We start from the raw sequence: 25,735 nt of genomic DNA, 5'->3' as shown, positions 1-25,735 counted from the left end.
CACTAGTGCTGGTGTCTAGGGCGCAGTCCAACAAACCCTCACCTACATGTACTACAACGCTCATGGTGGAGGAAGACCCTGCGCCGTTTGATACAAATTTTCGCTCAGTGTTCACTGCTTGGGCTCTTCCTTGCTCGTCATGAGTGTAATTCCGGCGCAAGATAATACAGTTGAAAGTTTCCTCTGTATCTTACTTCTCTGTTTTTATAATCAAGTCTTCCAGGGACTCCATAATAGTTCAATATCCTTCATTCCATTATCTTGATAAAACAGGATCGCTACAGGGTGAATTAACAAAGACCAATTTGAAATGAATAACTTAAATTTAAATGTTCAAAAAGGCTAATATATTATAATAGTTAGTTTAATCATAGACAAAAAGAATGAAATATAGACTGTCAGCCGTGCTGCGGTTGCCATGGTTACCATAGGTTCCGGCGCACACCGCTGTAGTTTACGTAGCGCTTACGCCGTAACTACCGTGGTGCTCCAAGCGGTATGCGCCAGAACCTATGGTAACCGCAGCACAGCTGACGGTCTATATTTAAATCTTTTGTCTATGGTATAATTCACAAGCGTAAAAAACCGTTAGTGGTACAGTAGTGGTAATGTACCACTAATTTGACAGAGAGCTACTATCTTTGAATACCAATTACTCAGACAGCATGTCAGGACGACCTTAATTGTGCTCGTTAATCTTGAGGTGCCTCAACTTGACTCGTTTTCACATGGCAGATACAACCATTGGTTAAAAAACTACACATTCCATCAACTTGTCATGCTTGCGTAAAACCTGATTGCTTTAAAACGATTGAATTGCTTTAGTGTAATGTGCTTCTTGGGTGATTACTATATATTTTGAAAGTTTTCAATATTTAATTCTAAGGGATTAAGGGATAATATTTCAACATATTTATAATATAGTACCTTGCAGCAGCCCCCAGTCCAGGAGCGATGATCGAGATTAGTGTAAAAAATTAACATTAAATAGAAATAATCTGAACTGACTAACATTGTTTCCTTTTAATATGAAAAAAGGAAACCATGTCTCGCCATAAAACAAATTAATTGAATTAAAGCCACTTTTACCTTTCCTTATATATATTTTTTGAACAGGCCTAATATACAAATTGTCATCTAATAGAAAAATAGGATAAATAATGACTTGAATTTGTTTATAAAAATTTATTACAAAAATACAGCTTAGGCAGTAACAGAAAGGTCGTCCTGTTTCCATCCGTCGTCTGGTGACAAGAACCTCCGCTTGTAGGATGTGTTCATGTACGGCCGCAACGTCCATTCAGACTCGGCTGTGTCAGCAGTGTCAAGCGTTCCCAACTTGAGGTCGTACAACTTCAGCTGGAACCTCGGACCCACTTCTGACATCTCAACGTTCCCCTGTACCTGAAAGTTTTTTTATTGAGGAAGTGGCATTTTATTTTAGAATCACAAACACTTTCAAGGGATTGCTTCTCAAATTATTTTGGATTGTTAGGGATCAAACCGGTCCTTCTCGTACTGTCCATCATAACCACTAGGCTAGCAACATACCCTAGTCTAGTTCTAGACTATTAGGCCTAATTTGTTTGTTTAGTAAGCATTATTTGAATCATGAGATAGGTACATTTTTAAATCAGTATAAATGGACACAATATTAATTTTTTTGTAAATTTAAAATTCCCATGTTATTCTTATGAAGAATAGTCGACGGTTTTAGTTTGCTTGTTTATGGATCTAGTGAGTCGGTGGCTCAGTCGGTAGCGTCGTGGACTTCGGGCCCAAGGCAGCGATGTCGTTCGGATCGTGGGTTCGGATCCTGGTCACTGCCGATCACATTTTATCAGTACAGTTCACCTTTGTACTGTACCGGCTCACTCCTTGCTTTGCTGTAAACGATCCACGCACAGGCGCCTAGCCCATGTGGACGGGCAAATGCAAGGTTAAAAGAGGCCGCCAACCTCTTTTTTAAAAATAAAAATAAATATATTTTGATCTAACTTGGCAAATTAGGCCTACTTTTAGTTACTACCCTCCCTGTAACAGCAAACCCTGGTACTCGCTAAACCTAATTCTATTTAAATGATAATCAAATACAGCAAATGGAAATTCGTGTAGTCTACGGGTTTGCTGCAGCAGGGGTATTTATAACTCTGTCATCGTCAGGCTCACAAAAGGATACTATATCTTGATCGGTTTTGTGTTACCTACGTGTAAACTGTTTATAACTTAAGTTAACTATTCTCACGACACCTCCAGAAGTGGATCCTTTTGTTAGCCTACTGATGGCAGAGCTATAGAAAAACCGTCAAAACGTAAAGTTTCAAACGACACTACACAAGATTTAAGGTACGTTTGGCCATTATTTCTCAATAAGATGAAGTCGGATACCTATCAACAATTTGCCATTGGGTTGATATTTGGGTACAGTTCTGAAAAGAACCTGTGATATATTATCGGGTGAATAACGATAAATATCAATATTTATCCAATGTGATACATCAATTAAAATATTTTTTCCCAATGAAAACATCAAATTGAGTGATTACTAGTTTTCATTGATAGAAGTAAAACTATCAATAGGGTAGCCTATTTAACAAAAACAAAATAAATTTTATGAAAAGTAGCCTAACAAAAAAAGTAATCACGAATACAATAACAAATGATAAAGAAATGCAAACTAAAAAAAGGTAATCACATAGAAATGGTAAATCAATGGTTTTCTTCTTAATGGAATCCAATAAAAACACTAGGATTAAATAAAGGAAAAGCTGTTATGTAATTGTTTTTATTTATATCAATTGTTAAATTACAATTGAATGCAATTTTTGCGTATTCCTAAGAAGACTTTAAAAAAATAAAGTGGACTGTATGAAGGGATGATTAATTTAGATATAGTTTTTGTTAGGCCTACGACACATGAAGTTCTGGAAGGTCTGTTAGATCTTACCATATGTAAGTATACGTTTCTTCTGATGAAAAGATAGCTTCTTCAATCAACAGTTTTTAGAGTTCAGAGTCCCACACATACACAATTTAAATTCAAATTAAAGGGTTTAATAGGTTAGACAAGCAAAAGAAAGAGTTAGGCCTAATTGAATGAAACAAAATAAGAGGAGAAAAGAATGAAAAATCTGTTGTCAAAAACAACCGAATGAAAATATCAATCAATATATCGAATAATTTCTCTTTCGGTTGTTTTTGACAACAGATACGGAAGTGTAGGCTTCCCCGATATTGTTAGGTATACAAAACGATATGAAGAAGGTAAAAGTACAGCTTTTAAGGAAGGGGAAACTTTTGTTTACTTATTTATTTGTATTACTGTATTTTATTATTATTTATTTATTTTTTTTTTCACAGCAATGCCATTTACAATAATGCAATCAGTTAAGATTATAATGTATTGTTGTGGCCATGTGGGGATTTCGCTATATGCTCTCTCTCACACACAATGATCAGCTGGCCTGCTAATGAATACTGAACAGCGATATTAATGTTGAACCGAATAAATATCGAGATATTTAAATCTATATTTATCATTACTCATCCGATATTATATCACAGGTTCTCTGCTGGACTTAATTTTAAATAAAATCTGCGGGAATACTAAGAAAATTAATTACATAGCCTAATTAAGCTTAATTAACTTACATCAACTTTTAATTGCTGAATTATTTAGACATTATTACTACAATAAATTCTGGGGATAAAACAAAAAGATCAAAATTCTTTGGCCCTTTAGTTATTTTCCTCCAAGCAACATTTTTTGGGAATATTTGTTTTATATTAATTTTATTGCATTAGGCCTAGGCCTACTCAGATTTCTTTAGATGATTGGATTTTTAATGTATACAGGAGTACCTCTTTAATCCGAACCCCTGTAGGCCTAATTAAGACGTCCACTAACTTAATCCGAACACCGCCTCGGGAGCTGTTTAACCGTATTTTTTTTTTAACGCACCGTAATTGTTTACTGTATTTAATGTACAGTACAGTAGACTCCCTCTTATCCGGACTCCTCGGGACCGAGGCCAGTCTGGATAACGGTTTTTCCGGTTAAGCCGACGTCCCCAAAAACTCATTAAAATGGACCGTTTATGGTGATATTCGACTTAAATTTAAGAGAACATTGTATTTAGACATGTGATCACTGGTCTCAAATTTTTCCCACAAGAACAGTCGTTACAGTACCGCCCACTTCCTGCCGATCTAGTCCGGTTAAACCAATGTGCCGATAATAATTATATCTGGTTAAAGAGATGTCATTTCCGTCGACTGTAGTCCGGTTAAACTGATGTCCGGTTAAAAGGTGTACGGATGAGAGGGAGTCTGCTGTACTGTACTGTCTATTCACTGAGTTTACTATGTGCTGTATTAAAAGAACACTGTATTTTACTTCATTTTATCAAGCATTTTTCACTTTTCCTGTAAAAAATACGATTCACTATAAACTTAGCCATGTTTTAGCTATTGTTATGCAAAATTAACAAATAGCCTATGTTCTTTAACTTAATACAAATTATTCAATAGCCTAGTCCGAACTTCCCCTGGTCCCAATTAGTTCGGATTAAAGAGGTCCTACTGTACAAGCTATGCTTTCACTAACCTTTTTGTAGTTGTGGTGCCTGAAGGAAATGTAATCATCATGATTGGCAAACGTAATAACTCTTTTGCTATCTTCTTTGGGGACTGGAAATAAATGCTTTAAAACTTTGGCTACTCTCACTCCAAGTTTTGTTGTAAAATTGTGAAATATAAGATGTGGATACTGTTCAGACATAGTTCCAATGTCAGGGATGTCGTGACGCATAGTTACATCTGCAATTGTGAAGTATGCGGTTGGCCCATATGGTAGGTGACATACAACCAATGAGTTAGGTACGCCTCTGTGCTCATGGACGACTATGAAATCAGTCACATCATTTGCCCTGCAAGCATTGATAAGTTGCTTCATTTCGTAATTACCTCGGTTCATTCTCTGTGAATTGGGAAATATTAAACGCAATTCTTTCACAAACATTTTTAACCTAGAGGAAGGGTCCCTGGATGTTGTTATCATAATTTTTGGATCCTCCACTCCAGCCCATCTATATTCATCATCTTCTTGTGATCCACCGCCACCTTCTTCAGTTCCAAGGGCTACTGCCAAAGAAGGGCCTTTATCCTCCCAGTCAAGTTTATGTACTAAATCTACAGCATCTTTCTTCAAAGTGGTTTCTATTGGGGTGCCAGTTTCCAAACTTCTTTTGATCCGTTCCTTTTTCTCTTGTATTTTTCTGTGTTGCTCCTCAACAGACTTGCGGTACAAGTACTCTCTACGCAATCTAGCTTGTCTCCTTAGCATGGTTAAGAACGTAACAAACAAGAACTAAAAACAAAATATTAAATGAAGAACAACATAAGAGAAAATGCTGAGTACTCTGAACTTCCTAACCTCAAACTACTATTTTGTTTTGACTGACAGACGAGACGGCAAGCATGGTTCATGGTTTCGTTTAAAGAAAGGTAGGCATTTAAAAAAAACAATACACGACATGTCAGGCAGGTAGATTGGGGTTGGTGCCATGTGTTTAATAACCTTTGAATTTTTATCGAAACTGAATTATTCTCATCTGAACGACACTGAAATAATTCCCTTTTGACCGACATCCCAAGTAACTGACGTCGAAAATTGTCGGCACTAAAATAGTAGCATTTGATCTGACAAGTTGTACACACTATGGCAAAAGAAGGAATAAGTCTCCCTATACTCCCGTTATCAAGATCTCGGGTTCAGAGCAGAGCTACTCTCCAGTGGAATCGTTCTTTACCAACTGAACATGGGTGTTTGTATCTCGGCTATACTTTAATACTTTTAATATAATACTTATATTAATTTAATACTTATGAAATATTATAAAATACTATTCATAAGGTATTGATGATAATCAATTGAGTTTTGATACTGAAGGACTTCACATACTGTGATTTAATCCGAGCCCTCTTTAATGCGTGTTAAATATGTAGCATATAATCAATGAATGGATGTACGATAATACTTGCAGTTTTTCATGTCACCAAATCTCTACTTTTTATTATGAAATAATTAATTTTAGGTATTATTTTTGGTTTTCTTTTGCTTTACTCTTTTAATTCACAAACAAGGACAAAAGTAGCAGTTAAACCTGAGTATGATTAGTAACATAGGTACATCTTTAATCTAAGCTTATAGTTTCAATTAAACTCTTTCAACAATACATAATCAACCATTATAGGTACTCATATCAATCGAGTGTATTGTAACGGTGTTTTCTGCGATAAAAAATTCTCTTTTGCCTGCCTACTACCATAGATTAAATATATTCCCTTAGGGTAGGGAATATTATTTAATCTATGCTACTGTACTACCATAAAACATAGTCCTAGATTTCCCATCCTTATGTAACAGCTGAAGCCAATTTTATTGTTAGTTCTGTCCGGTCCGGTTTTCTGTAGATGTCGTGTTTTGTTTACAATTTGTTTCTTGTTATTTCCGTAATTTAAAACCTCGTTTAACCAAATAAAACTACCTAATCATAAACAATAACTCGTCCACTAGCTATAAAACCAAACAGTGAGACGCAAATAATAAGAAACTAACCCTAAAATAATGGATGCTGAATTTTTATTTCAGCTGCAGTATTTTTAATACAGTACGGCAAAATGAGAGCATTCTATTGGCTGAGGGAACACCATTACCGCAACGATACGGCTTGAAGCCATCGGCCTCGTTGGTCTAATGGATAAAGTGCTGGGCTGAGAAGCTAAAGGTCCCAAGTCCGAAACCTATCGGTGGCACTAACTTTTTATCTAAGATTTTTGCATTATCAGCAAGTTTGGTTAATTTGGTTAGGTTATTATTATTATTTTTTTTTATCATTATACCCTTAATTGTATCCATTTATTCATTCCGACGGCAATCGCCATTTTACAAAATAATACATTAGACAAGATTTACATGCAACAAGATGATACAATAGAAAACATCAATAAATGAGTAAGAAGTTTGGTGGTGGTGGTGGACAGTTTGAGTAAAATTTCAACAGTTACAACATTGTGAAAAAAAGTAACAATAACAAGAAACAGTGTAAATAATTAACATCAATAACAATGGAGGACAGGGGCACAGTACTTCAGTACAGCAGGTGGTGGGATGTCGTCTGGGCCGGCTCCTTTGTTCGGGTCCAATCAATGCTTCCAACTTTCTCTGCACATCCAAAGCTTGAAATTTACAGTTGCTTATTGATAGATTCAGACCAAAGTCAAAAGTAGGCAGTGGAACGTCAGTCACTCTGAAGACTGAAGAAAAATATTCAGCGAAAAGGTTGCATTTGCCTTCGAGCTTTTTGGCATTTGACATATGACCTGAAAGACTTCATGTGTGAGGGGATACTGTTATGACCGTTTAATTTTATAATTAAAAACAATTTAAATTGAATTTGAGGCATTTATAGTTTTATTTTATGAACAGAACTATTTTTTTGATAAGTAAACCTTCATTCAATGTTTTCATTATCAGCAAGTTAGGTTAGTTAGGTTAGGTTATAACATTTTAATTTTATAATTAAAAAATTAATTTAAAATTTTTTTAGTTTTATAATATTTTTTATTTATAATTTTTAAACTCTCATTTTGTCCGTATTAAAAAACTGCAGCTGAAATAAAAATTGTGCAAACCGGATGGAACTAACAATGAAATTGACTTCAGCTGTTCCATAAGGATGGGGAATTTACCAAGGGAAGGGACTATGTTTTGAAGGGAGTATGTTTTATCTAATGCTACTGCTACAGTACTACCATAAACATACTACTGCTACTACCTACTACTAAACTGATCTTCAGATAGATTTTTCAATCTCCAACTCGGGAGTCGGACTGGATTCGGTCGATTCGGGTTGGCTGGCCTGGCACTAGACCTAATCTAATCCATAATCTAATCCATAATCACTGCCGTCTGCTCTCGCTTTCTGCTGTTTGTTTAGCTGTCCTGTCCTGTCCTCCTGTCAGTCAAGAGTCGAGAGTCTGAGTCTTTCTCTTTTAGTCAATTTGCTCATAAATAAACCTATTCGTGAATTTTAAATTAAAATGCTTTATACAAAATAGGTTTCAATTTAATTTGCAAATGTAATGTTGCTGAGACAGTTCCGATTGTTGTTTTAAGTATAAGTTACGCACTTTTACCAAGTCGAAAATCAGAGATTTCCTCTCAGTGTTTAGGCAAGATTTTATTCTTCAACAAAATATAGGCTTTGCACCTCTACATCGTTGTCAAAAGTTTTCATAGACTTAAGAGGTAATGTTTATTCTTATTTTTTGGTAAAGGACCTAAGTAGTAGGCCTAAGTTATGTCTTAGATTCAATTATGTTTGCATAAACACACTAGTACTGTAAGGAAAGGCCTATTACTGCCTTTCAGTTTATGTTGCCACAGAGAAATATCTTTATCTCCTCCAAATGCTTTCTATTTACATCACATTATGTGTCTTAGCCATCTTTGTTATTTTATGTGTTTGAGCGCCATTGGCCTTTTTTACATTTATTGTAAACGTATCCCGGTCTTGTTAGTAAGCGTAATTAACCAATAGCACAATGTCAATGCCACTTGGGATCATAGCGCTCAGCAACCTTCAGATTTCAACTCAAGCCTACAGCCTAGCCACTCAACTACAGACATAAGTAGCCTACTTCTCTACTTTTACTTTCTTTAACTTCTTGTGATCTCTATCTCACATCGTTTTACTCTTAACAGAATGGGCGGAAATATCCATCACCAATTTTCCAACACCAAAAAATTACATTGATACGAAGAGGAGGTAAAAAGGTAAAGGTGATATCCTTCATCCTTCTAGTATTGGAAGGGTAAATTTTACGACAATGTCAATGTCAAGAAGATTTCTCATTTAAAGTGGTTTTCTCTTAATTGTAGATAAGATGTATGAGGTACCAGGAGCTGTTCCGGATGATTTCATGGACACTGTGATCAGGTACGGTCTTTACATCGGGGCCGTGTTTCAGCTGGTGTGTATCGCCGCAGTCATCGTACTTCCTGAAAAGTATGATTCATCATCAATGAAGGTACTTAATGCCAATTATATGCCACTTACTGTTCATAAACTATAGAACTATTAAACCATTAACTACAAAAACAAGATCATTTGTGTTCCAATTGATTGAATTTATCTTACTATGCAATCTTGACAAAACTTAGTTTTGGGGGTTTATGGCTTAAAAATTTTAAACCTCGTCATTGGTCAGCAAAATGAAAAGTACAGGTCCAAGCACTGATCCCTGGGGAACTCCTTGTTAGAGGTAGTAGCCCAGACCTTGCAGTTTGGGAAACATTGACATTGTGTCTCAGTTTCACTAGCTGACGTCAGGTAGCCAGGTAGCTGTCAAACCACCTGTCTGTAATTCTTTGAACAGTTTCTGGCTATTTGGAGCAAAAGAACGTTATTTTCTACTTTTAAGTTAGGGCCTAATTCTGTTTGGTATGGAGAAAATGTTATTAATTTATATAAAGTTGAGAATTGGCATATGAGAATGGAATAAGAAAATTTAATAAAATTAGTTAGAAGGACCAGAGGATTTTAATGTTGAGGATAATATCGATGGGTGTTAAGCAAATATACATATCGATGGTTCTTAAGCCAGGATATTTTATTAATAGTCCAATGACCAAGTAAGCTGGGCCTAGTTTCAAACCATTAAAATTATTTTGATTTTTCTCAGAATGGAACTGCAAATTTCTGATTACAGTACTAAGTAAGCACTATATCCACTCCTCTACCCAGCTAAACATGTGTTCGTGTCAGTGGTGTTGGCCATATTTCAGTAAAGTTGGCCTGGATTCAGTAATTTATGAAACCTAACTTTGTGCAGGACGGGGATATGAGTGAAGAAGATTTGTCCGAAGGTAGTCCTCAGGCTACGCCACGACGACCTCACGCTCACCACAGACCTCGGAAACAGGAGAAGAAGAAACGGAGATAAAGATAACTATCGTAAGGTTATTTAACCAGAGAAACTTTTATGTAAATGAATGTTACCTATGGTATGGTAGCCGCTGTTTAAAATGTTGTAAACGTGCGTTTCAAGTGTCCAACAATGATTAACATTGTCTGAGCAGATTTCATGTTTAACATGTATATGTACAAAAAGTGTGTTTTAGTGGCTGTAAGTTTGTAAAATGTGATTTATTTAAAAATAAAGTATAACCTCGCAAATCTAACCTCAGATAGTAAGACTCCACACTTAATCCGACCATCGCATGACCTATCAGTTGCAATGTTATTGCAGTAGGCTAATATTGCGCACGGGCAACATATTTTTCTCCTCCGCAGTCTCAGGAAGATTACCATCGTCAATTGTCTTACACAAATGTGGTAAAAATCTTGTGGTTATATAAAACATAATCGTCTTCGGAAATCACGGCAAAATCTAGGACATCTTCTGATGATACATGATCATTGTCTACCGTAATCACAGAATAATCCTTGACAAATCCCGCAGTCATGGAAGAAAATCATCGTCTTCGGCAGGCACCATTAAAACTTATCACATGCTGAAAACTATCCTTGTCATCTGTGATAACAGCAAACTCCTTAATATCCGCTGTGGTTTTGTAAACATCATCATCGTCTACCGTGTTGTGGTAACATATTGAACGTCTCCTGTGGTCATGGGAACATTATCATCGTCTTTCACGGTTGTGAAACATTTCTTAATATCTTTTGTGGTAACGGATAAATCATCATCGTGTTCCGCCGCAGAAAAATATTGAGTGTCTCTTGCAGTCCAGGAACGTTACCATCGTCTTCCACAATCGTGGCAAAATCCTGAACAGCTGCCCCTCAGGTATCCACTGCTCTGCTTACTGTTCCAGTCCTGTAGGTGTCGGACTAGCGGGGTTGTACTTTAGGTTATACTTTAGTCTTTTAATACCTTATATGTTCCTTAATTGTATGTAAAATGTATTTAAAAGTGTAAGCTATTTGTAAATATTTTGGATTAGGCCTAAGTTAAATAACAATTTTAAAACAAATTGTATTAAATAGTGTTTTACTGATTTATTTAAACCAATGTTTACCCCTTTTTTGGTTAATCTTTCTGTTATCCTATTTGAAATGAAAAATATTCTTATATTATTTTGTTGGTCAGTAATTGCGAGTTTTTTTTAGATAAGGAAAAAGTCCCATTTTAACACTTTAACCGAAACCCCAGTCTGGCAAGCCAACGGGAATTTTCACAAACGCATGTTGGCAACACTTTTTACTTTGGAGATTCCATTCCCTCAATACCTTCCCCCTACCTATTGATATATTGTTTGTTAATTTAGCTTGGGTGCCGTGATCTTGACAGGTTGTCTGTTCATAACGTGCCCGTCTCAGAAGCCCAGCATTAGTGGTTTTTTAAAGCGGGGTCTCACAAGCCAAGGGTTCTGGTTTGTGTGTTTCTAAACGTAGTCCATTATTTTCAAATGGGGTCTCACAGACCTGGGGTTTTGGTTGGCGTCAGCCTGGGTAGGGTTTTGGTAATGGTATTAGTGGTAAATACTTCCTAGTGTTTTGTTTTTTATAGGCCAATGGGGTTAAAAGATTATTACATACAGGAGAAAAAAGGTTTGTATTAAAACCACGAGTTCATAAAAAGTATTTATATGACTATAAAACACACACAAACGTATGGTAAAACTGTATACATTTTTATTTAAAAAAATACATTAATTTTTACAATCTATAAAGTAGGCCTATTGTTGTAAATAAAACATCAAACAAATAAAAAATAATATGATGATAAAATCTATCCATTTTCTTAAATAATAACTTATATACTCTTTACTAAAAATACATTTTTAAAGCATTTGTATGGTACATTTTAATACAACATTATTATAAGCAATAAAAAAAAATGATTACAACACAGTTTCGGTAGAAACTAAGAACATTTATTGGGAGATACAATGATACAATGATTTTAGAAGATATTAGATGGAAGCAGGTGGGTCGTGCCTACAAGCTTGCATAAAAGAATAAACTTTTTCTTGTAAACACATTCAAATGTAGTCCAATGACCAATTGTATGTTTTTTAAATATAAAACTGGTTACAGCTTGTAACATGGTACTGGAACATCTACTTTACAGTATTTAGATTAGTTTTTTTGGAGGAAACTGAAAAAAAAACTAGAGGTACAGGTACTGTAAGCGCACGACTTGTTTGCGCGTGGCCCCTCCACCGCCTCCACGGCCAGAAGAGGCCCCCACCACAGCCGGGCGCTTGGCGATCTGCTACTAGTCGTCCTAAAATGTTGTCTATACTACAGGGTGGGGCAGAGTGGACTCCCTGATTTGATCGGTTAACTGTATAAAAACCATACAAGATTATTACAAAAGCTTTTTATTTCTGAAATCTAAATACAATGCCATTTATTTTTCATTAAGTTTTAAAAATGATATCGTCCAGGTGACGACCTTGACGAGCGATGCACATATTCAGCCGTTCAATGAAGTTTTCAAAAACTCTACGCAGCATATCTGGCGTTATTTCAGTGATAACATCAACAATTGCTTCCTTAAGGGCTTCCAAGGTCCTTGGTCGAACTTTGTAAACCTCAGATTTGAGGTAACCCCAAAGAAAATAATCGCATGGGCTTAGATCGGGGGAGCGAGCGGGCCATGAAACATCCCTTCGTAATGAGATCAAGCGGTCGGGAAACCGTCCTTGCAGAAGTTGGCGAGAGCGACGGGCGGTATGAGCCGTGGCACCATCCTGTTGAAACCAAAAGGCTTCCATATTATTTTCCTCACCATACTCTTCAATTCTGGGGATGAAAAAGTTCTCCAACATCTGACAATAGCGCACAGCGTTCACAGTAACGGTTGCACCTTCCGATTCAAAAAAGTAGGGGCCAATTATGCCTATGGAGGACACAGTACACCACACAGTCACTTTTGGAGAATGAAGAGGTTTTTGGTGAAGAGTTCGTGGGTTTTCAGCTGCCCAGTAACAAACATTTAGTTTATTTACTGTGCCCGAGAGGTGAAAATGTGCCTCATCACTAGACCACAGAATACTGCCGGGTTGTAAAGAAGCCAGTATTGCATTGCAAGCATCTGTACGTTTTACAAAATCTGCTGGCGTCAATCCATCATCTTATACGGGTGTAAATTAAGGTCTGAGTGTAAAATTCGCCTCACCGCTCTGGCCGACATTACAAGAGCAGCAGCATGTTTCCGCGCAGAGCGCGATGGAGATTGTTCAATAGACGCTCTCACCGCCATTATGTTCTCTGGTGTCCTCACACTCTTTGGTTGTCCGACTGGTTTTCTAGGCAGTGCAGATCCGGTCGCCCATACACTTGTAATCCATTTCCTTATGGTTTTAGCATCGGGAACACTATCATGACGATTCAAACCAAACCGTCTACGAAATGCACGCTGGGTCGCCACAACACTACCCATATTTTTAAAAAACGTTTCGACTACAAAACCACGATGCTCGCCAGTCCACCGCATGGTGACTACCAACAATCAACAATGGCGTGTTTCCCCCCACCACATGAAACCTCTCCCATTCCGCTAACTCGCGTGCACGCTCTTCAGCGACTGATTGAAACTAGGGAGTCCACTCTGCCCCACCCTGTACTTCTACTCCCAGCGGATGCGTAACACCAACACACGGCACCTGTTGGTCTTATAATATTTCCATCGCTACTCTGTGAATGGTTTGCCCTTTTTTACGGGCGGTTGCCATGATATTAATCTATGTTAGCCTAGCCTGACTTTTTTTCAACCCACGGCTTAACAATCACTCAATAATTAATTACTCAACCGCTCTACTCATCTAAACAGCACAGTCCAATAAACTGACAGTCGATAGAACACGTTAGAATACAATACTCTTCCGGTCATAAAATAGGGTCATAAAATACTTTACGTACGACATTAAGAGACCGACTGTCGTTTTTTCAACTTAGGGATATAAAATAAATAACTGCAAGCCATTAACTGTTTTAAAGGGTGTTCGGAAAACCCGTCCGATATTTTAAGGTGTTATTTGTCGTACATAATATGAAAATAAGCAAAAGTTTCCATAATGATATGTACTAAGCCTTATGGTTTTCTGTTTATAGGTATATCTGTATGTGTTTTTACATAAAATACTATATCTTAAGATATCGCCAATAAACTCTAACTATAAAAGTTAATAATTTACACCTAAAAAAAAAAAAGTCAAACTTAACAAATAAATTGGAATATAGGCCTAATATGATTTTACCGTTTGGTGTACATTTAAATAAGTAAAAAAAAAATAGTTACACCAAAATAAAATACTCTACTACAGTACCAAAACAATAATATAGAACCCTTAGTCAATTACATTGTATGGCACTTGAATTAAATTCAAATTTAAATTATAAAAAGCGTAGTCCAACCAATGCTACGGAAACTTTGGCTGCGTGGTGGGAGATTGGTACCGCTCTCCCCCCGCGCACCCGGCTTGCAAACAAGTCGTACGCTTACAGTACAATAAGCTTGACTGAGGAGTACGTTAAGGAAGAAAGATGGATGAACAACTAACTTAACTAAAAAATGTTCTAGGTAGTTGAAAGCACACACAAAAAAAGAAAGCAAAAGAAAAAGAAAATGTAGGTTAGTAGTGTATCTATTCCTTCTTTCCTTAATGTAAGAGAATGAATGATAAAAATTGATAAAACCAAATGAAGATAAAACCATAAACTTAACACACTTGTAGATTCACCATTCTTATCAGCTAAAGACAATTTTGATGTTAGTTTTGTCAGGTTCACAAAAGGGTGTGATGTTTACTGTTTCTCGTTACTTGACCAATTTTTAAAGTAGGCCTATTTAACTGAATTTTCACCAACATATGATGCATTTTTGAATCATTGCTTGTTCCTTTATTTTATAACCAAAGTCTAAAGAGTCAAGTGCAAATGATTAAATCTACTGTAAAATAATATAAGTTTAGTCAACACTGGCACAATCAACATCACACGCATTAGATATAGAAGAGTTTGAGTAGTGTACTTGTGATATTCAAAATCATTAACAAACTGCTCTTCCTTTTTGGCAAAGAAGCTAGGCTTGTGTGCAACCTTGCAATCAAATGTATATTACAGAACATCACAATTAGCAGCGGCTGAAAAGTTCATGGGCATGGTGATTAATACGATAGATTTGTTTAAAGAGATGGGTATAGTAAACCATCTCATGGTATGTTTACCAAGAGTGAAAATAAAACATATCCCACCAATGTGTAATTCTAGCAGTTTATAAATTCATAGTCATGAACCATGGTTATAATTTACATTTTACAATAACATATTTAAAACATATACTAAATTATTTGAAATAATGCTTTAAAAACTAACAAATTGCACTATCTGTAGAATATACACTAATTTTACATTTTAGAATACAGTCTTGAGGAACTTTATAACAGGTAATACAGAGAAAAATCTGATTGGTACATTCGTGACTTTCTATTGGTTGATAGTTGCACTAAAACTGTTTTATGGGAAGGCTGTACTTAGGGCTTGGATATATTCAAAACTAATCTCCATGGAAGGACACAGATTGTTATCTTTGAGGTTATTTTTTATTACAGCAAATTTCCCATTTAGAGGACCGAGATAAAATATTTTTTTGTTTTGATTTCCCAAGAAACTAAAAAAAAAATACTTTTCAATTTATATATTTGCAGCGAATTGTGCAGTTTAATATTGTTCAAAACTTGTTTCCGAGGCAAAATAAATCCAGTGCAACCCCATTTACCTTTTCAAGATTATGTTTGTTTAAACCATTTATTAAGTGAACAGTACGGTAGTACTAATTTTCAGTAAATTTGTTATTCAGCAACTCTAGATCTTTGAAACTGAACTCTAGAAATAATTTAAACACAAGGGGACGAAGACCTTAAGTAAATTACCTTTTTCGTTACTAATCGCAGGCCCACTGGATCATAAGCTTTAAAATGACACCTTAATCGTAGAACGGTTAAGTAGGACCATTAAAAAATGGATGTAACAGAGAAAACCCTTATTGTATAAGAGTATGGATATACATATCAGTAGAAAGTATGGTTAATACTAAAACAAAAAATACATGTAATTTTAACTATACATAACCAACAATAGTTTTAAGTTTTTGTGATGCTCTAGTGATCAACAAAAGATAAAATTTAGCAACAATATTTTAAGTCTATTAATTTTTGGCCTACAAAAATAAAAACTACATAACACATTATTTTTGTAAAAATTTCAAATAATAGTCTCGTATAAAAAATATATAAATTCAGATACACATATTTGATAGTTAAAAGCTAATATAGATCATAAATCATGATAAATTAAAACTTTACATTTAGATGGCACTGCTTTACATTGTGTGTTTAAAGAAATATTTTTAAACAAATTCTTTGCTGTTTTTCAAATTAATTATTTGAACCTATGAACATCAGCTGCCCTGATTAGTGAACACCGTCCGAAAAATAGCCGTTCAATCAGTAAATATCTTACTAAACATTGCGAGTCCAAAGGGCTGTTTTAGAAAACAGGTAAACATTGGCTGTTGAACTCTAATGAACGTACCCAGAAGGCTTATTTAGTGTCAAAATAACCCCTTAGATGCTGGACTAGCTATAAATATTATCCTCATCTTGTAGATTCTGAATGTTTAGCCTGATTTTGACTTGAATAAATCAGCTTTGTATCCTAAACAAATAAATCAACTAAATAAATAAGTAATCCTTTATGAAATAACAAATTCACTGAGTTGTATATGTGACTATAGTCACTATTCACTTTGTCTACCATTTAAAGCTGAAAATATTGTACCTCTGTCGTAATTAGTATCATACAAATACTACAGGTAACCCATTGTGGGTCAAAAGTAAGTGTCATGTACAAAATGTACAAATGGAAGATATTCAATTTCTCTTTCCCCTGTCATTTTTTCTTCACTAATGACAGAAATCCTTCCTTTATACAGTCTCTGATTTCTTTCACAATCTGAGAGACTTTTTCCTCCTCCACTTTGGGGGCAGCTTTTCTTAGATGATGCTTTGCACTTTCCAAGCACTGAAACAGTAAAAAAATTGAGGTTAGAAAAAACTGTTCTTTGTTATATTAAACGGTGTCAGCAATCTAACACTTACTTCTCCCAATTGTTTAACAACAAACTTTGAGGTGATGGGAGTAACTAAGATATTTTATAGAACAAATTACAAAAGTTGCAAAAGCTTTTGAACCGCAATTTTTACAGCAATGGGGGTTGCACTATTTTGTTAAGATATTAAAGGACCATAACAGTCAAATTTTAATCAGAGTCGGGTTTTTAAAATCAATTTTTCTTTTTAATGGGTTTTTACAGGAAAATGACATAATAAATTACAATAACTTTTGAACCATCAAATTCTACAGGAATGGAAGTTGTACCATTTTTTTTAGAATTTAAAGGACAATTTAAGGAATTTAAACATACTAAATTTTTACCAAAATCGTTTGGGCAATTTGGTTAGAAAAATCCGATTTATCCGTTATTTTATGGGAAAATCACTATTAAAAATTAAAATTTCAAAAAAATGGACAAAACCTGGGGATACCATGGAATAGTACCTACATACCAAATTTCATAAAAATCGAACCACAGGTGTGGTCTGTAGCCCCTTACACATCCACACATACAGACAGACACACACATACAAACACACGGACAGACATCACTTCGAAAACCACTTTTTTGGGTTCCCAAAACGGATATATCCACTCAAAACTAAAACTCACAATTTTTGACAAAAACAATATTTACTCTATATACTAGCCTATGTATAGAGGGAGAAAGTAAAAATGAATACGGTTCAACAAATAATTTTAATCTTTGGGATTAGGTATGATTGTTGCTAGTAATGTCTAGGAAATATTCATTACAGGTAGCAATATAAAAAATGCGGTATCAATTATTTAACAATTTTGGGCAGATATTTACATTATAAATTCTTGGGATGTCTCACCATCACTTCCTCTCTCTTTGAAAGTAAAACTAAGGAAGGCTACTTGTAAAAATCTTACTTCTTACTAATATTATAAATGTGAAAGTTTGTTTGTTTGAAGTTCAATAACGCATTAACTACTAGACGGATTTGGCTGAAATTTGGCATGATGATAGCTCACATTACCGATAAACATATAGGTAAAATTCTTATCTCAAAAATCCATTCGGGCTCCGCCCCAGTGGCTCTGTAGTTCCCCATGTTAACCTTATGAGTATTCATATTTAAAGGGAATTAAAAAATTTAGTCGGCTGTTGGTTCTTAAAAAGTTGGTTCTATGATATAAAAAAGCATAAAAAAGTTATAAGATTTACCAACAGGGTGCAGCACTATATTTTTTGCATTAATAAAAACAGCTAATTTGGCAGCAACAAAAAACTGTGATACGCAATGAGAACTAACTGTCAAAGTAGGATTGTTTACAGTTATATTCATGTTTTTTTTTTATTTAATGAATAATTTGTGATATTGTGCGGATTTTTGATAATTTATTTTTCTCTATTGTTCAGGTGAAGTTGTAGAACATTATGGCTATTGTAGATGTGTAATACTATAAAATACTGTAAATTTAAAGAAGCAAATTTTATCAAACTGTGTCCTTCCTCAATGCAAACGCAAAGCTTGAGTATAACTGTAATAAGCATTTTATACTTGTATCCCAACCCAGTACGAAGGACGGGTACTCTTACTTTACTAGCAAGTAAAGTAATAATTCCAAGAAAAAATGGTGGGTATTTTTTTTTATACAGCTGTACAGGCTTCTTAAAATTTATTTGGATATTTAAATTAAATGAAAATGCTTCTTTATTGAGCCGAACTTAGGACCTCATGGTCCTTTCTTACAGTTAACCTCTAAGATATTGTTAATATTGTTGTTGATATTCAGCATAATATGAAAAGTGTGACCGCAGCTTAATCACTATTAAGTAGACTACACAACAACCTGATAATGCTGGTGAGAATAATAATAGGAACAACAAGGAGACTGTCTGTATTCGACCCACCTTGTACACATTGAGCTGTCGGATGGGCTCGAATGTCTGCAAAGTCTTGAACGCTGTCTCAATAGGCTGTATGTGTTTCAAAGGCATTCCGTTGTTGCTGTATAAATTGATAAGCTTCACTTCCAGCTGATAAGGCACAGGTCCCTTGCCCTCTGTTTCTACTAGGCAACACCTGTGAATACATTAAGAATAAGAAATGGGAGCATTTGACCAACTCCAAAAGTACAGTCTGGGCCAGAAGCTGCAGGGGTTGCCACAGTCAGATTGCAGGCACCATCCACCGTGGTTAGACTAGGTTATCAATACTCGAGCCCACAATGCTGTTTTGTGGCGTGTGGCTAACAACGCAAGAATGTGCGGTGCTTGCAATCTGACTGTGGCAACCCCTGCAGCAACTTCTGGCACGGACTGTACTTTGGAGCAGGTGAATTTTAGAGTTTGTGATACTCTCTGCTTATTTAAATTAATACCATTGGAGTTTGTGAACCTCCCCTAAGAAACAACATTGAGATTTTCTGAGATTCGTTATTGTTCATAAACATGTTTAAAATACCCTGATGTGATGTTTGTAATTTGAATCAGAAGTCTACTAAGCCTATTACAACTCCTTTGATTGTGATTAGGTTGAACAATTGTGGTAGCTTGGTAGTAAAGAAAGCTATATGTGAGAAAACTAGATAGAGCAAACATTTTTTACACATGCAGGATAGGCGTCCCTACCCTCCATAACTTCTTTCTCTTCATTTAAAGTTTGGCAGCCTCTTTTAACCTAGAATTTGCTCATTCACATGGACCTCAGGCAGGCCAGTGTGGTGAACACATTATGCAAAGTAAGGGGTGTGCTGGTACAGTAGACCTACAAGATTGTATCCTATTAAATTTTAACTGGCGAGCCCACAACACCGCTGCCTACATTTCCCAGTTCACTGCACTACTACTCGTTCCACCAACCTGTAGAAAGAGACATCATGGGAGGGGAAGTACGGTGAGATGATGAGGCCTACGAAGGGCTGACCGCTGTCCTTGAACCACGACTGCAGCGTGTTCTGAGTGTCGACATCGGTGTCGGACGGGGACGGGTCAAAGTTGGGATGAGAATGGTACCAACCAACCACAGACATGCCTTGACTGGTGATCATCTCACTGCTTTCGCACTGCGACACTGAAACGCAAACAGACTAGTTGAATGAACATTCACACTACAGGAACCTTGATTAATCAAATTCAATCTATATTGGTAAGATTTAAACTTAGAACCAGGCATAACAGAATAAAATAAACATTAGTAAGCTAATAACCAGTGGCGGCTGGTCCATAAGGACTCTGGGACGGAGTCCTCCCTTTTTCAACAAAATAGTAAAAAAAAAATAATAACATACTTAAAAATAATTTACAATCCTACATTCAATGTACATAAACGTCAGTAGGGTCAATGTTCTTGGGACGGGTAGTAGAGGACGCCACATGTTATTGCAACAGGTAGTACGCCGGGACGCAGTAGGTATGAGTCCAAACTCCCATATAAACTGCATGGAAATATTCGACCAATCACAGCGCTGCATCAGGCTCTAATGCAACAGATATAGGGCGTTTGGGACTCCGTCCAAACAGTAGTTCAAACTATTGCCACAACAAGCGCTGGGTGCAGCGAGCGATCTCGATCTGTCAAACGCAATTTATGTAGAGATCAGTCAAATTTTAGTTTTGTGAGGTTATGTTATCGTGCCGTGCCGCCGGTATACTATAGTAGTTAATTAATTAATTAATATACAGTTGTACCTGTACCTCTGTTTCTTTTCGTTTTAAGTGTAGTGTAGTAGTGTGTAGTGCGAATTAATGAACAATGAATTCGGTGAAAAACATTTCAACGAAGTATGCCAGTTGCGAGGTGGTAAGTTTTGAACAGAGAGTTGAGTTAAAGCTGCTAGGCCCGCCAAAACCTGATTTAGTTATAACGCAATCTCAAAAATCTTGCAAGAGTAGAAAAGGATTTTCTAGAAATTTTAACAAATCTATGTACAACAATGCTGAGTGGTTGTGTGGCTGTAACGAAAAGAATGCTTTCTTCTGTTATTACTGTTTGGTTATGAATGCTAGTGACTCTGTTTGGACTGTTAATGGTGTGACAGATTTAAAACACTTGGCGGAAAAAGTAAAAAAACATAAAATTAGTGAGAAACACATAAATGCTAGTATCGAATATGCAGTTTTAGGTAAAGTTAATATAGCAAGCCAGCTGGACAATGCCTACAGGTTAAATATTCAAAAACACAATGAAGAAGTTGCTAATAACAGATATATTTTAAACAAACTTATCGATGCAGTTAAATTTTGTGGTATATTTGAATTAGCTCTAAGGGGTCACGATGAACGTGATTCATCAGACAATCCTGGAATTTTTCGAGGTTTGATTAATCTAATGGCTGACATAGATGTTACACTGAAACAGCACATTGAAAAGACAAACAATCGAGTATTTGTTGGCCTTTCTAAAACAATTCAAAACGATTTGCTTGACTCGATTTATTCAGTTTGCCATCGACTGATTTCCGAGGAAATTCGCCAAAGCAGTTATGTAGCAATTCAAGCAGATGAAACCACAGACGTAGCTACACTATCTCAATTGGTTTTTATTGTTAGGTACGAATTGAGTGGTCAAATTAAAGAGAGATTTATCACTTATGTCAACCCCAAGAGTTTGAATGCTGAGGGAATTAGTGAGGCTATATTTTGTGAATTGCAGAAGCTAGGACTGGATAAAACCCCCGACAAAGTAATAGCCCAGAGCTATGACGGCACGGCTACGATGAGTGGGCAACATACTGGCGTACAGGCTAGGGTGAAAAAAGTTTATAAAAACGCCCACTACGTTCATTGTTATGCACATCAATTAAATTTAATTGTAGAGAGGTGTTCTACTCAAAACAAACAGATTAAGATATTTTTCAGCAATATTGAAGGATTTTCAGCTTTTTTTTCTCAGTCAACAAAACGAACCAAAGTTCTTGACGACATCGTTAAAAAACGCATGCCGAAAAATCCAGCAACTAGATGGAACTACAAATCAAGGATCGTTTCTACAATACAAAATTACAACCACGAAATTGATGAATGTCTTGGGAAAATTGTTGACGACAACAGTAATGACTACAAAACCATAAACCAAGCTATTGGCCTACAACACATCCTCCAAAATGAGGACTTTATTTACTGGCTTAGATTTTTTAACAAAATTATGCCTCATGTAGATATTCTCTACAATGAAATCCAGCATCGCAGTATTGATTGCATAAAAGCACGGAAATACGTAGACGATTTTAAAAAGGCTATCTCAGAGATAAGGAATTCTCCCAATCCTGATACACACACTGCAAGTGCAGCTGGATGTAGTCGAGACAATGAATCACTACATGATGAGTCATCACAAACCGAACTCGAACCCAAAACAAAGCGCGCTCGCTTTAGTGATAGAAAAGACATTGTTGCTAAGGAAGTGTGCGATGTCATAACTACCGGAATTAACGACCGTTTTAGCTTCCTAGACCATCTGTCAGTCGGTGTGCTTTTTGAGCCTACATTATTTTCCAAATATAAAGATACATTTCCCGAAAAAGAGCTGGAAGCTGCTGTAAATATATTTGGTCTTAATAAATTGGAGCTAAGACAAGAGCTATCTGTAATTTATAGCAGGGATGACTTTAAAAGTGCCAAAGGATCGCTGATGTTATTAAACTTCATTTATGAAAATAATTTAACTGGCGTCCTTGCTGAGTCTGTTAAGCTTCTAAAAATTATTTGCACAATTCCCATGTCCAATGCTGAAAGTGAGAGATGTTTTTCAACGCTTAAACGCATAAAAACATTTACAAGAAACACCATGAGAGAAGACCGGCTGAATGCACTAGCAATGTGCTCAATTGAGAAGGGACTTTTAAAAACACACAATTTCAACGAGCTTGTCATCCAACATTTCTCGGAGCAGAAGGACCGACGGATGAACTTCTGTTTCAAACAATTAAATTAAGGTAGGCCTATGTATTTAGAATGTTAGTAGTTAGTTTTAGTTTTAATAATATGAGTCACCAATTATTAAGATTGTTCACAGCCCGCAGGGTAGTTACGTTTTGGAGGGTATGGGGGGAGAAGGTTGAAGGTTGTATGGACGGGCGGGTAGCGCCAGAGCTACAGATATACGTGTAGTGCGGGGTAAAATGCGCGCCATTCTGAGAACAACGTAAACACACCACTACTAATGACGCAACTGCAGACTTGCGCACGCGCAGCGGCAAAAAACCTTCAAAACAAGAGGGAGCCAATTTCTCTTGTTTATACATGCCAATTGATTTTAGAGTTTAGAGGGTCAAAATCCTCCACCAAAATTCCGAAATTGACCAGTAAAAATTAAAACTAGGTTTAAAAATTGCAAGTTAAATTATGAAATAGAAACCACAATAGAGGATTAATTGTTATGCTTTGCAATATCTATTCATATTTAATATAGGCCTAGTTCTGTTAGGATAATAAATCTGATCTATTAAATAAATTGGTAAAAACTATTTAAAAAATATACTTTACTCTACTCTAGGCCTACTTATGTAGGCTATACTTGCTCGCATGACAAACAACAGGTAAAATGGGAGTTTTTGGGCTATTATTGGACACAGTTTTAGGCGTTAAAAATTGCTTTAGAAAGTCACCAAACGGCTTTAAAAATGTCAAATTTTCTCCGGGGGAAGACCCCCGGACCCCCCTCTTCTCTTGGGGGGTGTTCCACACCCCCCAAACCCCCCGGAGTCCCCCCCTTGACCAGGTCCTAGAGCCGCCACTGCTAATAACGGTAGGGATAATATGGGGAACAAGGTATAGCCTGAGGAGGCAGTTCAGGCCACGCTCTGAGTAGAGTTGAGTCAATCCCTTGAGCCTTTATTTTTTGAGTTGAGCCTTTATTTTCCCAATCCAAGAAAGCAACCGCAAGATATGCCGATTGAAAAACTGACAATCACACCAAGATCGTAGGGGATTTAAGGGTGTTTGGTCGCAAATTTTCATGTCTGATTTTTTGTTATTGTTTAATTGTACTAAAAATTAGAGATACAAATATATAAGAAAAAATGTTTTATTTTGAATATTAAGCGAGATATGGAGCTTGAAAGTAGTAAATTTTTAATCTTTGGTACCAGTTCACAGGGAGAATGGGTAATGCGATTCTCACCAAAATTTGCATTCAGGTGTGGAAAAATAAGATAATAATCACTAGCTATTTAAAATTAAAAAATTTTAAAAAAAATTTATTTTTTATTTTTTATAAATTTTTTAAAAAATTTAAAAAAAAATTTTTAAAAATTTAAAAATAGCTCTTTGTTTTTGGGAAAAATGTATCTGTATGTTGGAATAAAAAAAAATGTGATATGTTAACTCGTTTGGGCTGTGAATTAGTACCTTTGATGCCTTGCGCTGTCGGAGCACTACTCGTTGAGAGTTTGTACACTAACACCGGGGCTTTAGAATGCTTTAACATCACGTAATTATTAACATCCTTTAACATTGAAAGAATACGTTTATCGTTGTATTCTAAAGCCCCGGTGTTAGTGTACACACTCTCAACGAGTAGTGCTCCGACAGCACAAGGCATCAAAGGTACGAATTCACAGCCCAAACGAGTTAACATATCACTTTTTTTTATTCCAACATACAGATACATTTTTCCCAAAAACAAAGAGCTATTTTTAAATTTTTAAAAAATTTTTTTTTAATTTTTTAAAAAATTTATAAAAAATAAAAAATAAATTTTTTTTAAATTTTTTAATTTTAAATAGCTAGTGATTATTATCTTATTTTTCCACACCTGAATGCAAATTTTGGTGAGAATCGCATTACCCACTCTCCCTGTGAACTGGTACCAAAGATTAAAAATTTACTACTTTCAAGCTCCATATCTCGCTTATTATTCAAAATAAATAATTTTTTCTTATATATTTGTATCTCTAATTTTTAGTACAATTAAACAATAACAAAAAATAAGACATCAAATTTTTGACCAAACACCCTTAAACGATTTTGCTGTAACCAAGGAAGCTGTTTTCGGTTCCCAACAGTCCGATCACCTCACACTTGGGTGACAAGTAACTGTATGGTGATATCTCTAGTGACTACAAACCTGGACACATGTCACAGTGTATGTTGCTACTGAGCTCAGTTCTGCAAGGCACAGCCATGGTGATGGTGAGGACATTGTCTGACGTCCTGTGTGAGCCTCCCAACAGTCCGATCACCTCACACTTGGGTGACAAGTAACTGTATAGTGATATCTCTAGTGACTACTAACCTGGACACATGTCACAGTGTATGTTGCTACTGAGCACAGTTCTGCAAGGCACAGCCATGGTGATGGTGAGGACATTGTCTGACGTCCTGTGTGAGCCTCCCAACAGTCCGATCACCTCACACTTGGGTGACAAATGACTGTATGGTAATATCTCTAGTGACTACTAACCTGGACACATGTCACAGTGGATGTTGCTACTGAGCACAGTTCTGCAAGGCACAGCCATGGTGATGGTGAGGACATTGTCTGACGTCCTGTGTGAGCCTCCCAACAGTCCAATCACCTCACACTTGGGTGACAAGTGACTGTATGGTGATA

The 25,735-nt window shown here is 36.1% G+C and overlaps 3 protein-coding genes across 3 annotated transcripts; 1 reads left to right on the top strand and 2 right to left on the bottom strand.

Annotated features, from left to right (window-relative positions):
• Positions 1-1,121: 1,121 nt before the first annotated feature.
• Positions 1,122-5,439, bottom strand: LOC128994777 (U3 small nucleolar ribonucleoprotein protein IMP4-like). Its single transcript, XM_054419542.1, has 2 exons — positions 4,607-5,439; positions 1,122-1,404 (listed from the first exon to the last, which is right to left on the bottom strand). Exons 1-2 carry the CDS (start codon positions 5,342-5,344, stop codon positions 1,204-1,206), a joined length of 939 nt encoding a protein of 312 aa, XP_054275517.1. The 5' UTR covers positions 5,345-5,439; the 3' UTR covers positions 1,122-1,203.
• Positions 5,440-8,026: 2,587 nt separating this feature from the next.
• On the top strand, positions 8,027-11,030 carry LOC128994818 (protein MANBAL-like). Its single transcript, XM_054419615.1, has 3 exons — positions 8,027-8,311; positions 8,945-9,093; positions 9,898-11,030. Exons 2-3 carry the CDS (start codon positions 8,950-8,952, stop codon positions 10,006-10,008), a joined length of 255 nt encoding a protein of 84 aa, XP_054275590.1. The 5' UTR covers positions 8,027-8,311; positions 8,945-8,949; the 3' UTR covers positions 10,009-11,030.
• Positions 11,031-16,421: 5,391 nt separating this feature from the next.
• On the bottom strand, positions 16,422-25,662 carry LOC128994838 (histone H2A deubiquitinase MYSM1-like). The gene is made up of 4 exons (XM_054419646.1): positions 25,586-25,662; positions 20,044-20,254; positions 19,093-19,264; positions 16,422-17,117 (listed from the first exon to the last, which is right to left on the bottom strand). The coding sequence occupies exons 1-4, from the start codon at positions 25,641-25,643 to the stop codon at positions 16,986-16,988; spliced, it is 573 nt and encodes a 190-aa protein (XP_054275621.1). The 5' UTR covers positions 25,644-25,662; the 3' UTR covers positions 16,422-16,985.
• Positions 25,663-25,735: the final 73 nt, after the last annotated feature.

Source organism: Macrosteles quadrilineatus, unplaced genomic scaffold, assembly GCF_028750875.1.
Source record: "Macrosteles quadrilineatus isolate MER2022 unplaced genomic scaffold, UCM_ALF_1.0 Scaffold_5__1_contigs__length_97177068, whole genome shotgun sequence".
Taxonomy (NCBI): domain Eukaryota; kingdom Metazoa; phylum Arthropoda; class Insecta; order Hemiptera; family Cicadellidae; genus Macrosteles; species Macrosteles quadrilineatus.
Note: the sequence above shows the minus strand (reverse complement) of the source record. Positions and strands in the feature narration are given on the sequence as shown.

Coding starts and splice junctions, on each gene's coding strand:
- LOC128994777 (XM_054419542.1), bottom strand. CDS start 5,344: ATGCTAAGGAGACAAGCTAGATTGCGTAGAGAGTACTTGTACCGCAAG. Junction 1,405..4,606: donor GGCACCACAACTACAAAAAG/GTTAGTGAAAGC, acceptor AAAAACTTTCAG/GTACAGGGGAACGTTGAGAT.
- LOC128994818 (XM_054419615.1), top strand. CDS start 8,950: ATGTATGAGGTACCAGGAGCTGTTCCGGATGATTTCATGGACACTGTG. Junction 9,094..9,897: donor ATGATTCATCATCAATGAAG/GTACTTAATGCC, acceptor AACTTTGTGCAG/GACGGGGATATGAGTGAAGA.
- LOC128994838 (XM_054419646.1), bottom strand. CDS start 25,643: ATGGCTGTGCCTTGCAGAACTGTGCTCAGTAGCAACATCCACTGTGAC. Junction 20,255..25,585: donor CCACTGTGACATGTGTCCAG/GTTAGTAGTCAC, acceptor TTTGCGTTTCAG/TGTCGCAGTGCGAAAGCAGT. Junction 19,265..20,043: donor CATGATGTCTCTTTCTACAG/GTTGGTGGAACG, acceptor ATGTATTCACAG/GTGTTGCCTAGTAGAAACAG.